Consider the following 13,662-nt stretch of genomic DNA (forward strand, 5'->3'; position numbering starts at 1 on the left):
ATTATTGATCGGTCATGCTGAAGGAAGTGATCATCATCATCTACCAATTTGTAGAAAATGCATGCATGGCTTATAATTAATTGATCAGGATCCAAGAGATTCCAAACTGATTAATTAGTTCATGTTTTGATGATCAAGCTTTATAGAAACATAAAGATCAAAAGACAAGAACCTTTGTTAATGTATGCATGAGATCAGTAGTACTTGAGCTAGCTAGCTTCACACATGACATGACATGACACGTGTATATATATATAGAGAGAGAGAGACTATAGTTGGAATTAATTCATGTTGGGACTGTTTAATATTCTTCAATCTTTGTATTATATATATATATATTTGAGTTCCCAGAGAATTAGATTTAGTTATATAAGTAAACCATATCTTATCTATTAATGATGTGAACACAAAAATAATTTTGCTATGAAACTTTTACCATTTGAACTGATCTCCCTTTCAATATTATCAATTAATCTCCACTTTTACTAGTTTGACTCACAATTGTAAGCTTACCTTTTTGAGAGAGAGAGAGAGAGAGAGAGAGAGAAATCATTTAAAGCTACAATTAAATAAATATGTATATTAATGTTCTCTAAAAAATAGTTGGCAGTTGCTAATTAAGAAATTAGCATGCCAATTATAGAAAGCTGTGATTAAATGATCGTAATCTACTCACGAAAAGGATATAATCGAATTAATCGAATACCCGCCGTCGATTGTCTCAAGATCGGCCGTGATCATAAATTAGCTAGCTTTGATTTTAAGGGTATTAACGGGTCTGATTTAAACAAAATAAAACACAATTAATATCGGAATTAATTGTTAGAAATTATACCTTAAAACGATGAGAATTAGAGCAGCACTACATGTCGTCCATGTGTCCTTAACCAGTCCGAGAATTATCCTAAAGTACAAAGAGCTTATAACGACCCAATCATTATACACAGTACTCTTTCTTTTCTCCCCCTACTGAAAATACTAAGAACGGAAGCTCAACAGTCACAGTCAACAAGCAACATCAGCCGTAGGATTTAGGAATGAGCAACGGTTTTTGAATCGAGTGGGTCCACAGCTTTGCGCTCCTCTCCCTTAATAAAAGCCCATACAGACAACCCCATTACACCCCACATTAAACAACCCTTCCTTTCTTGAGCTTTTTCTCTCTACTGCATGGAGTTCGATGCAAACTTCAGAGAGGATTTTCCTTTTCTTTCCAACCTTTTCTCTGATAATAATACTCCCCCGAAACCAGAGTTGACAGATGGGTTTTCCTTAGAACCCTCAGCTTCCTGTAAGGGCAACTTGTTTGATGATCTTCACGGCCATTTTGATCACTTTCCCCTTAGCGGTTCTAATTTGAATCCTTACGACCATGATGGTGATCATTTCAACGTTGAGGGTTCTACCTCGAACCCCCTTTCTGGGATTCGAGAGTGTCCGTGTACGGATCCGTGTGAAGCTTATACAAATGCCTTTCTGAACGATTTCACTGCAAGCCTGTTTGCATCGGATAGTACAAATGGAAACATGCAGGGCTTGGAAAGTTCTTATCTGAGCTTTTGGGATAATCCTGATCAAAAAAATCTTGTTCAGCCTACGACAGGCGGCCAAAGTCATATTTATCTGCCGCTGAATATTCAAGAACATGATGGACCAACAAATGGTAGGTTTGCAGATGATATCTCATGCATAACCGCGGAAAATGAATATAATAGGAAATTAGCAGTTCAGAAGAAGATCAGGAAGCGAGCTGTGCACATGAGAAAGGCAAGCGAAGTTCAAAAGAAACCCAGCATAATCAAAGGCCAATGGACTCCTCAAGAAGACAGGTAATTTAGAGAATTATAGTACTTTATTTAATTTGGTTATTTTTTTAAACGTTTTTGGTAACAAGGATGTTTTCTTTTCTTTGTTAGGGTTTTGGTGTTTGGTATTCTTATCCAGTTATGCAGATTTGATTATTGAATTCAATTCTATTTTCAGGCTGTTGCTGCAGTTGGTCGATCGGTTTGGAACAAAGAAATGGTCTCATATCGCTAGGATGCTGAATGGAAGGATGGGAAAGCAGTGTAGAGAAAGATGGCACAACCATCTGCGGCCAGACATTAGGGTTTTCCCCCCCTTTCTTCTTCACCTACTACCATTCATACATACATATTTATACATATACTCACACACAAGTATAAACAAAATCACAACTCTTTTATTCAAAGGTGTTTTGTTGTTTTAAAGTAATAAACACACACACATACATGTATTGCAAGAAAAGCCTTACACGTAATTAATTATTTGCTACGAAAATGATCATTTTGTATCAAGATAAGTACATTCTTATCTAAAATAACTCGTTATAAATAATCGTTTTTCTTGTAATATGTATTATTCATGCGTTATAATATAAACACATTATAGAAAATGGTAATTATTCCTTAGTAGGTAATTATTTACTTTTTTTACGCGTGTCGTCAAATGTATGAAGATTATGACGTCGCATTTTTATCTTTTCTTTTCTTCTTATTTGTGTTTTATAAAGTTGTGAATAGTTGCCATATTTCCATTAATTGCATACATAATACATGCATTTAAATGTTATAACATGACATATTGTTATCCTTCTATTAATATTTGAAATTGTTGTTACATTTTTTATGCGTGTTATCAAATGTATGGAGATTATGACGTTGCATTTTTGTTTTTTTGTTCTTCAATTTCTTTTCTTTTTATCTGTGTTTTATAAAGTATGTGAACAGTTGCCTTATATTTTTTTCATGTGCATATGTGTACACATACATATAAATGTTGTACATGTTTATATTATAAGTGATCATCCATTTATGAAGAAATCTGAAATTATTTTTACATTTTGTACGCGTGTTATCAAATCATGTATATATGGATATTAATTATATGTTGCATTTCTATTGTTATTAGTACATATATATATATATATGTATATACTTGTGGTAGTAGTACTGTTGCATTTACAACCTGCCCCGAACATTTGCCCTATCCATCATTTGCTAATTGCTAGTGCTAGTAAATAGTACGTAATTGCTTGACATGAACGTACGTAACACATGATGATCTGAAATGATCTGAAATGATCAGCTGGCCCTTGATATTGCTGGTTTGGACGTTAATTAATATTATATCTCCCTCGTATAATTCCCATACCAGCTTGTATACATATATAATATTATATCTATATATACTTCATGTTAGCTCTTATATATATATATATATAAGACTTCAATTTTATTTTGATAAAAAAACGCAATGTCTATGCATATGCATGCGTTGAAGCCATTTTACTTGACGAGATCATGACCATACTGGCCGGCCGGATAAAATTAAGGTCCGGCGTGCCCTTAGTTTCTTTTTTAATTCTGCAAGAAGCTGGTTCATGTGATCTGATTGGAGCTAATATCTACACCAGTTTAATTTTTAGATTAGGATATTATACTACTTGGATAAATTAGGGTTTACTTTCTTATTATACGTACAGTTTAACGATTATATATATATATATATATATATATATATAGTACTCATGCATTTACATATTGCATGTACTTGTGTTTGCAGAAAGATGCATGGAGCGAGGAAGAAGATAAGATACTAATTGAAGCCCACAAAGAAATAGGAAATAAATGGGCAGCAATTGCGAGGAGGCTGCCAGGAAGGACCGAGAACACTATCAAGAATCATTGGAATGCAACAAAAAGAAGGCAACTCTCCAAGAAGAATCGCAAGGACTCGGATTCGAATGGCTCCCTCCTGCAAAGCTACATAAAGAGCGTGACTTCAGCTTCAGCACCCAGAATCGATAAGAACATCAATATGCTCTCTGCATCGGGCAAACAAATGGTCAGTATGATGACCAAACCCCGAATTGATCAGCTCGAGAGCTCAGATCATCTCAACTCTGCCGACTGGGCAATTCCAGTTTATAACGATCATAATTATTACGAGGCTATGGGTTTGCTTTTTGACAAAAATATGCTTCCGGAAACTCTTGGCTTTATGTCCATGCTTGAAGAGATGCCTTGTAGTTCTTTGGTAGAAGAGAGCAACATTGAGTATGAGACGCCATTGGAGACAGATAATCTTGTGCAGGGTGAGGCAAAGAAGGAGATGGATTTGATGGAGTTGATATATCAGGGCAAACTGTGAGCTGATCTGTAGAATTCCTGCTCGGCTTCTCTAGCAAGCTAACAAAGTATCTCAAAGTCCAAGACTTCATCTTCTAAACTTTTCCGAAGCGTTTGAAGCGTAAAAGTAGTGGGCTAAATGTCATTTTTCTTGGCTAGTTTTTTTTCTTCGTTGGTGTCAGAGAATTTGGATTAGTTGTATTTTCAACGGTCAGACTTGAACCCCCAAGTACGAGGGGAAACTTGGACCAGTTACTGTCGTGCATGTTATATAAATAACTCTCTTTTGGGTTTGAAGTGTTGCTTCGATTTTCAGATCACATGAATCGGATAAAGCCTAGTCATCCCATGAGGCTTGAAAAGCATGCATGGCCCAATTCATGTCCTTTTTTTTTTTTTTTTTTTCTGCATGTGGTGTTCTGTGGATCCAGATATTTGTTTCCCGGCACTAAGCCCAAAAAATAAAATATATTGAAATTTGAAACAATCAAGGCAACCACGAACTGCTCATCAAATCTTCGGTCATTTCAGATGAAAAATAATTCCTTACATGATCTCTGGGCTGAACCCTTGAACCAGGTAGAAGAATAAGAAACTCTTGCTATCCTACAAAAATAGAAGCGTGGCAGCATCATGAGAGGCATTTGAGTCTTGCAAATGTCAAATAGCCAGTGTGCCCTTTTGCCTCACTGCATGGCCTAGCCATGACCGATGGATAACTCAAATTGTCATGCGCAGAGTTTCCTTCACTTGAACGCTGCCGCCTCTTACGTGGAAGAGACCCAAGGTTACCTCCATCAGCCTGGCCGCAATCCCTTTTTCCTTCTCGAACTTCATAAGTGCGAAGAAGCACCTCAAATATCCTTATGTCTAACACACAACCAGAAGATACGTATAAAAGTTACCCATCAGTGACTAAATCAGCAATTAATAAATCAACTTAGAAAATTTAAGCTTAGAGCAGGAGGAGAAACTATCTAAAGTAAATGAAGGCATACCTGTGAAGTTTGATCTAAGAGTATCACAGGCTCGTTGTACTTGCTCAATACACGGGGAGAAGGAACATAAAACCCCATCTGGTTTCAACGTTTTCCCAGCTGAAGGAATGGCCAGCCACGGTTGGGGTAGGTCCAGGAAGACAGAATCAGCAAACCCAGAAAGTTCATCTGGAAATCCTTGACCCTGAATGTCTCTAACTCCCACAGTGACCAAACTGCTAAGTCCTGTCTTCTCAAAATCCTCCCTATAAAGATAAACATCAAATCACCCTTTCAGATATATCTTATCTTTTAGCAACAAAATGAAGCTTAGACTCAATTAAAGATTACATTTCAAGTTACTAGCTAGCAACTAGCTCATGAAAATAATTCTCCCTAGCACTACTACGACTCAGATTTTCAGATCTCTTAAAAAGCTTGCTTTGTGGATATCATTTGAGATCCGTCAAGCTAGTTTCTTGAGGCCCTTAGAAATTGAGATCCCCCCAGAACATGATAGACAACCAAATATTTAAATCAAGTTATATCGGTAAAGTTTTTCAGATATTCAATTACATATGAGCTCTATAAATGTAGTTAGTAACTTTGCAACTCCATTTCAAACTAGATCCACTTTTGAGAGAAACAAACACAAATCTCATTTTACAATCAATAGCTTAAAAAACTGGAAAATATAATCACCATTACCAACCAATTAGTGAGAATCAAGTCACAATATTCCTTTATTATACCTGGCTGAGGCAGCCCTTTGTTCATGAAAATCAAATGTGTAGACATGCCCTGTAGGAGCAATGGCCCTTGCAAGTGACGTAGTTAACGATCCACTTCCAGTCCCAGATTCCAGAACCAAACAACCAGGAACTATTTCCAAGTACATGATGACAAGGCTAATATCAGCAATATAGAGAATCTGGGTCCTGTGACTTAGAACCAGAGTCCACAATTCAGGAGTTGGAGCTAACAAGTAAATAAAACCACCCTTGTTGCTAAAAACCTTGGTTCCAAAGGGCTTTCCAATCCAGTCTGAATGTTTGAATACACCAAATCGGTTCTGAAGCACTGAATCCTTGCATACTTTAAGAGCCTTCATGTTGTCATGCCTCTCATAGACAATAACCAAATCTCCATCACAAATGCTACGAGTAAAAGATAACTTTTTGTTTGGATCCACAGGCAACATCCTCAAAATCCTGATATTGTAAGATAAAATACAGTAGCAGCTACCTGCAAAAATTAAAATTGTATAAAGTGAAAGTGTACCAGCTAGTAATATGTGTAAGAATATAAAAAGTGTTGAATAAAATTTGTACATTGCTATTCAATGTTTTGCAGGAAACTGTCCATACAAAAACACAAAACCCTTCGCGTTTCACAAGGGCCTGGTCAATTTTGCTCAATCAGCATAAAATTTATAATAAGCATGAAGGGAATACAACAAAGAAACTTATATCCCGATCTAGAGCAGAAGTGAAATTCTTGCAACTTAGCAGGGTACGCATGAACACACAAACTCCCATGGACAAATGGTATCAAATGAACTTCAGTAAACCAAAAAGCTCACAGATAACTATTAGATCTTTACTAAAAGTGATAAAATATTAGTCTGATCAGTATGAAAAGTCCTCAGTCTAGGGTACCAACTAAGTGGAAAGTTCTTCAATCATCTGGGCTCCCCCTATTCTTCAATAAAATTCTTGATTGCTTATGAAAAAACACCAGAGCTCCTCCTATTTGAATCAAATTGTAAATGCATTTTGAAACCAATGTTACTTTTCACCTAGAGGATTCTGAAATTCTGCAATCTGATGGCTTTTTACCTCTATAAGAATTGAGCGTAGTTTCACTGAATTTAAAACAAAATCTCAAATCCTTAATCCTTGCGAAGACCTGACCTCAACCTGCACAGCAAGACAAAACAATGTGACTATTTTTTTCTTTTTTTGCTACAATCGCTGACTCCTAAAAACTCACAAAGAATTGAACTTTAGCCAAAACAATCCAAACCTTTCCGGCAAAAAAACAGGAAAGAAAAACAAGCAGAAATAATGGAAATTCCCTCTCTTTAAGCTGATCGAGAAGCACTGAAACTATCTTAGACGACAGGTATTGAAATTAAACCCTTAAAGTTCTACCTTTTGTAGATATCCAAGTCTTTATTCAAAGCATAGAGGCCAGTCCTTGTGAGGGGGAGTATGGAAAAGCAGGAATCACGTAAATTCACGAACCCATTAACGAACTGTGTGAGAGAGATGCTTAAACAGAGTAGGAATTACTGAGAAAGCGAACCGCCTGAAGGCTGAGAAACTCCTTGGAAGCAAAGCTCGTGTAGTATATTAGGGCGGCTTGAGATCGACAATTGTGGGCTAGTTGGGTTTAAAACTTTAATGTGGGTAGTAAATGGGCTCCTGATGGGTACCCGTGGATATCCATTTAATTACCCACCTAATTTTATTTTATTCCATATATATTATCATTAATCTATACCTATTAAAAAATAAAATACAGAGCTTTGCTACATAAAATTCGTTGTATTAATACACCTCTGTGGCCTGTTATAATTTAAAATACCAATTATTTTTTAACGTAGCTGATGTGGAAAGCTCACATCAATAGTATATTGAGTGTTTAAAAGATAAGACTTCTAAATATATTTTCTCTAAAATATATAGGTGTACTAGTTAAAATGTAATGTGTACAAATTGAACCCTTCTCATTATTTTTTTATGTTTAGCAAAAGATTCCACAATATCTCCACAATATTGATGTATAAATATTGTGCAATTCTTATGTTATATAACAATCTCTTACCTACTTAAAAAAATATTTACGATAGATAATTGTAAAGAATCTTAATTCGGAAGAGTATTACAAGATATAAAATACTACAGGGGCGAGCACTGACTCAGTCGGAGTTAAATTTTCCTAAATCCGACTTTGACTTGTCAAAGTAGAGTCAGATTTGGGATTTCTTTGTGCTTCTTTTTAGTTTCATATTTATCCCATTTAAAAAAAAATGTGAGCTTTCAAATCTCAAATTTTCCAAAAATATAAAAACTAAAACTAAATCATTCACTGTTAATTTACTTCTATACCAATATCTAATTATATGTTATCATACTATAATATTACATATTATTTTTAGTGTCTAATTAATGTTATTATACTATAGTATTACATGTTATTATATTATACTAGTGTCTAACTTATTTATAACTTATTTCTACACTAGACTTATTAGTTATTTCTATACTAGTGTCTTATTTATTTTTATACAAGATTACTATAGTGTTTAATTAATGCTATTATACATTAGTATTAGATGTTATTATACTAATTTCTAACTTATTTATAACTTAATTATCTAGATTTTCTAGTGTCTAATTAAATTTTATTATACTTTAGTAAATTAGTGTATCATGTGTTATTAACTTATTATAGTAGACTTTTTTTTTTTTTTTTTAAGAAGAGGACGGAACTCCAATTTTATTGATTGCCCTCACTTTTGGCGGAGGAAAACCGTGGTTACAATCACGACACCTGGGAGATATAAAAAACTAAAACTAGAAAAAGAGAACCCAGGCATCAAAACCAGTGCAACCATATAGCGTACAAGCCTTAAGAATTATACATAACCTACTTCTGCACAAGCCAAAGAAGGGAACCTGCAAAAAGCCACATACACAAGAACAAAGAGATGCAAATACCGAGATAGAAAAATAAACAAGCAAATAACGCAAAACAAACCTGGCACGAGGCTTATGATATCCTCAGGTAGGGCATACCCAATTTGTCCATGCGGAGAAGACCCCTCAACAAGCTAGGCAGCATGTGAATATCAGACCACTTAGAATTCAAACCTTTAGTCCCACATTTAGCTAGAAAGTCAACCACAACATTGCCTTCACGAAAAATGTGATTCACTGTAAACTCCAGGCTATTAAGATGTTCTTGTAAGTCCTCCCAAAAGTCTTCTAAATACCAAATGAGACACTTATTCTTTACAATCCAATTAACCACCAGTTGAGAGTCAGTCTCTATTTGAACACGATAAAATCCAAGCGCGTGACATCTGCGAACACCTTCCAATAAGCTGCTGAGTTCTGTAAAATTATTGGTACCCAAACCCAAGGGAACTGAGTAAGCTAGAAGTAAACTCTCATCCTCATCCCGAATAACACCCCCAGCGCCAGCGGTTCCAGGGTTCCCGAAACTACTACCATCGGTATTAAGTTTTACCCAGCCCCTTGGGGCTGGTACCATTTCACCACCCGGACCCTCTTGGGCTTAGGGAACATGACAGGGATATCCAGTCTATTCAAAATATCCATGTCCTGGGTAGAAAGAGAAATCACTTTCATGATCTGGTCCATGATGCGCCGGAGCTTATTATAGTAGACTTATTTAACTACTAGTGTCTAATTTATTTCTATACTTGATTATGTATGGTAGTAATACTATGATGTTTATATGTACTAAACTATCATTAATCTATTTATATTATAGTATAAGTATATTATTTTATAATAATTAGATCATACTACTATACTAGTATATTATTGAACTTAATTATATAAGTTATAGTTATATATAATTAGATCATACTACTATACTAGTATATTATTGAACTTAATTATATAAGTTATAGTTATATATATAACTATACTAGTATATATGATAAATATATAAGTAAATACATATTTTTATAACATATATACAATATCGGAGTTGGACGGAAAAGTCGGAGTCGAAGTCGGTCTAATGACACCTCTAAGTCCGACTAAAAGTTGAAAAAAAAATCTGACTCTAACTCCGTTTTGTCTGAGTTTGAGTAAAGTCGGAATTGGAGTTGGAGTTGAATTTTTAAATTTTTGCTCAGCCCTAAAATAAAATATCATGTTCATAATTACTCAAAGAGTAATGCAACTATGCCCTTAATTGATATCACTCACTTTGCCCTCTAGATGTGACATATACTAAGGACTTCACCCTCCGAGCCTACACTCTAAAGATTCACTCACTATTTGGATAGCCTAGTGACAAGGATCTCAACTATGAGTTTGCTCAATTTATATTTTTTTTCCAAACATAATCATCTATTTTTCAATTGAACTTTATTTTTGTTGAGTTTAAAACCTTATAAAATATTTAGCTAATAAAAAGCATCACAAAAAATTATTTTACAAATTGATATAGTTTGATATAATATGTTAGATTGTAATTTTTTTTTAATATAAGTCAATCCAATTAACAAATCAAACCCTACACATGATATTTTTATCGCATCTCAAGTTTTTATAGAAAATTAGAGATTGTGACACCAGCCAATTCTGCTATATACAACCGCCACTGTGAAACCGGCGCGAAACCGGATGATGTGTTAGTGCCACGTCAGTTGATTTAAATAATTTAAAAAGAAAAAAAAAACTCTCATTCTCTAAACCAAAGACTGTCTAAGAGGGCCACTACTCAGCAGAAACAGGGAAAAAAAATGATATAGCTCTGCTTTTGTAATTTCTTGAAAAATATCCCTTTTCTTTTCGTTGATTTTCGTCTTCGTTCCATGTTGCTTTTGCATTTCTGGCTTTGCCAAACCAGCAAAGCGTCAATAGTTATCCAAGCTTCAAGCTTGTAATTGTTGGCGATGGTGGAACCGGTAAATTTCCTTTAGTGTATTATTTCCTTCAAGATCTGACTGGTTGCTGTAATATAGTCTCTTTTATCTAGGGTTTTATTCCCTTTCTTTGCCATTTTCGTTATATAATTCTCAATTGAAAACACTCCAAAGAACAAATCTTTATGGTAGAACAAAAATTAAAAGCAACCTCGTATATAATAACTCAAAAGTTCTTTAGGTTTAAATTTTATTCTTCGTCATTTCCATCTCGTGCAGTTGGGTTTGTATGTGATAAACCAGTTTTTTTTTTTTTTTAAAGAGTTTGTGATAAATCAGTTACCTTTGATTTCGTTGTTGTTTTGGAACTCATATTGGATTGTTGACGATTTTGCTTATTTAATTTTTGAGTGTTTGAACAGTGCAGGAAAAACAATGTTTGTGAAAAGACATTTTACTGGGGAGTTTGAGAAGAAATACGAACGTAAGTCTAATTTCATCTTTTGGGTTCTTTCCTTGGTGGTAAAGAAGGATTAAAACCTTGTTTGTGATGTGATACGAGCCTGAGATAGCAGGGTTTGTGGATCTTGGGTTTGAGGAGAAGAGGAGTAGAACCGTGTCCTACGGAGACTGCTTTGAAGCCGCTTCGTGGCTCTGGTGGAGAAGACCAAGTGGGTTTGTGGCTCTTGTGAACTTCCCGGGGAAGACGATGGGAATGGGGAGAAGAGGGCAGGAGATCGAGCGGGAGAAAGTGAAAGGTGAAATGTGGAAGTGAAATATGCGAGGGGTTCGGGACTTGATTTCAGCTCGGGACTTGATTTCAAATTTCAAACGACGCCGTTTCCAAACGTGCCATGTAGGACACGGTTCCACGCCGGTTTCCCAAACCGGTTGCAAGTAGATTTATTCTATGATAAATATATAAGTAAATACATATTTTTATAACATATATACAATATCGGAATTGGAAGGCAAAGTCGGAGTCGAAGTCGGTCTAATGACACCTCTAAGTCCGACTAAAAGTTGAAAAAAAAATCTGACTCTAACTCCGTTTTGTCTGAGTTTGAGTAAAGTCAGAATTGGAGTTGGAGTTGAATTTTTAAATTTTTGCTCAGCCCTAAAATAAAATATCATGTTCATAATTACTCAAAGAGTAATGCAACTATGCCCTTAATTGATATCACTCACTTTGCCCTCTAGATGTGACATATACTAAGGACTTCACCCTCCGAGCCTACACTCTAAAGATTCACTCACTATTTGGATAGCCTAGTGACAAGGATCTCAACTATGAGTTTGCTCAATTTATATTTTTTTTCCAAACATAATCATCTATTTTTCAATTGAACTTTATTTTTGTTGAGTTTAAAACCTTATAAAATATTTAGCTAATAAAAAGCATCACAAAAAATTATTTTACAAATTGATATAGTTTGATATAATATGTTAGATTGTAATTTTTTTTTTAATATAAGTCAATCCAATTAACAAATCAAACCCAACACATGATATTTTTATCGCATCTCAAGTTTTTATAGAAAATTAGAGATTGTGACACCAGCCAATTCCGATCATCACGTGATTATATTGTACTTAAATTTGTACTATCATAGGCTAGATAATTAACCTGTTTTCACAGATACTGATTAATTAGACAAATAACAAGCTGGGCGAAGAGCAATATCCTCTAATATTTATTTTCATTCTACTTTAATTTGTCAATAATTTCAATGCAAATACATATACATATATACATACATACATACATAATATATATATATATATACATATATATATATATATATTGAAGTCCCAACCAACACCTAAATTAATCAGCTAGGACTTGCTCGCCTTCCAGCTCGATCTAAACCCTCCAATGCAACTTGTTGGCCTTGCAAATCGGATTTTTCTGGGCCAAAACTTCCCTTCCAATAGCCTTGAAATCCACGGTGCATGCATGCTCTTCTGGGTATCTATGCATTCCACAAAACACGTTCCCACACAGGCAATCGAACCCTGTCAACCCCACTTTCTTGTTGCAGCTCTTGCACCTCGTCTTCGATCCTCACGCCCCCAGAATCCTTAACAATGGCGGCCATATCCGAAGCCATGGATGTTTGAGCATCTGATTTTGCAGGATTCTCCAAGCCTGGTGCTTCGATCACTGTCTCTACAAGCGCTTCTTTGAGAAGGTCGACATTGTAGCAATTTCAGCACGGGTTAATGCTTCTTTCTTCCATTCCAAGCGGGAAACAGCAACCATTCGCTGCAAGCTGGCGATCCATGTTCTTTGCATGCAGTACTTGATCTGGTGCTTCCTGGGAAAGTTCTTGTGCTTGAAAATCTTTGTAGCACTTGGAGCACAGGTTTTGTTTATCCTTGGATCCATAAAAGCCACAACCATTAGCGCAGAGAGGCGAATCCATGTTCTTGATTAAGATCTTCCTGCATGCAAATCAATCCTTCGAGTTAATCTTCTTCTTCTTCCTGATCTTCCTGATCATCTTACTCTTTTTAATTCTTGCTCAAGTTTTGGAGACTATAATTGAATGGTAATCAAAGCTAATATGTGGCAGATATATATAGGCGTCGACTGGCTGATGCTGCATGGAGTTGGACTCTGGGAAACCGAATCCGATTTGTTCTTAGACACTTGGACCCGCCGACTATTTATTTAGACAGAACGTACGCACCCAGACGGAAACCTTTCTTTTTGTTTTAATTTGGGTTTTCCAGCTTGTCGGGAGCGGTTGAAACTGTTGATGGATTAAAAACGTTACATATTAAACTTCGAGTATATATAATCGGGAAAGCCAAAATCTTATTTTCTCATTCCAAAAGATAAGGGAAAGCGAGCGATTCTTATTGGGATCAGGGACACTACTATATATATATATATATC

General features: G+C 35.4%; 3 protein-coding genes across 3 annotated transcripts; 1 reads left to right on the top strand and 2 right to left on the bottom strand.

Annotated features, from left to right (window-relative positions):
* Positions 1–1,170: 1,170 nt before the first annotated feature.
* Positions 1,171–4,469, top strand: LOC108992800 (transcription factor MYB118-like). Its single transcript, XM_018967446.2, has 3 exons — positions 1,171–1,829; positions 1,984–2,110; positions 3,586–4,469. Exons 1-3 carry the CDS (start codon positions 1,171–1,173, stop codon positions 4,171–4,173), a joined length of 1,374 nt encoding a protein of 457 aa, XP_018822991.2. The 3' UTR covers positions 4,174–4,469.
* Positions 4,470–4,628: 159 nt separating this feature from the next.
* LOC108992767 (tRNA (adenine(58)-N(1))-methyltransferase catalytic subunit TRMT61A) lies at positions 4,629–7,497 on the bottom strand. The gene is made up of 5 exons (XM_018967405.2): positions 7,282–7,497; positions 6,967–7,047; positions 5,881–6,373; positions 5,150–5,394; positions 4,629–5,021 (listed from the first exon to the last, which is right to left on the bottom strand). The coding sequence occupies exons 3-5, from the start codon at positions 6,327–6,329 to the stop codon at positions 4,783–4,785; spliced, it is 933 nt and encodes a 310-aa protein (XP_018822950.1). The 5' UTR covers positions 6,330–6,373; positions 6,967–7,047; positions 7,282–7,497; the 3' UTR covers positions 4,629–4,782.
* A 5,127-nt stretch (positions 7,498–12,624) lies between these two features.
* LOC108992801 (zinc finger A20 and AN1 domain-containing stress-associated protein 1-like) lies at positions 12,625–13,186 on the bottom strand. Its single transcript, XM_018967447.1, has 2 exons — positions 13,021–13,186; positions 12,625–12,824 (listed from the first exon to the last, which is right to left on the bottom strand). The coding sequence occupies exons 1-2, from the start codon at positions 13,184–13,186 to the stop codon at positions 12,625–12,627; spliced, it is 366 nt and encodes a 121-aa protein (XP_018822992.1).
* Positions 13,187–13,662: the final 476 nt, after the last annotated feature.

The sequence above is a fragment of the Juglans regia genome, chromosome 1 (genome assembly GCF_001411555.2).
Source record: "Juglans regia cultivar Chandler chromosome 1, Walnut 2.0, whole genome shotgun sequence".
Taxonomy (NCBI): domain Eukaryota; kingdom Viridiplantae; phylum Streptophyta; class Magnoliopsida; order Fagales; family Juglandaceae; genus Juglans; species Juglans regia.

Coding starts and splice junctions, on each gene's coding strand:
- LOC108992800 (XM_018967446.2), top strand. CDS start 1,171: ATGGAGTTCGATGCAAACTTCAGAGAGGATTTTCCTTTTCTTTCCAAC. Junction 1,830..1,983: donor TGGACTCCTCAAGAAGACAG/GTAATTTAGAGA, acceptor TTCTATTTTCAG/GCTGTTGCTGCAGTTGGTCG. Junction 2,111..3,585: donor ATCTGCGGCCAGACATTAGG/GTTTTCCCCCCC, acceptor TTGTGTTTGCAG/AAAGATGCATGGAGCGAGGA.
- LOC108992767 (XM_018967405.2), bottom strand. CDS start 6,329: ATGTTGCCTGTGGATCCAAACAAAAAGTTATCTTTTACTCGTAGCATT. Junction 5,395..5,880: donor CAAAGGGCTGCCTCAGCCAG/GTATAATAAAGG, acceptor TTATCTTTATAG/GGAGGATTTTGAGAAGACAG. Junction 5,022..5,149: donor TCTTAGATCAAACTTCACAG/GTATGCCTTCAT, acceptor GTTGTGTGTTAG/ACATAAGGATATTTGAGGTG.
- LOC108992801 (XM_018967447.1), bottom strand. CDS start 13,186: ATGGATTCGCCTCTCTGCGCTAATGGTTGTGGCTTTTATGGATCCAAG. Junction 12,825..13,020: donor TCGCCAGCTTGCAGCGAATG/GTTGCTGTTTCC, acceptor TGGGGGCGTGAG/GATCGAAGACGAGGTGCAAG.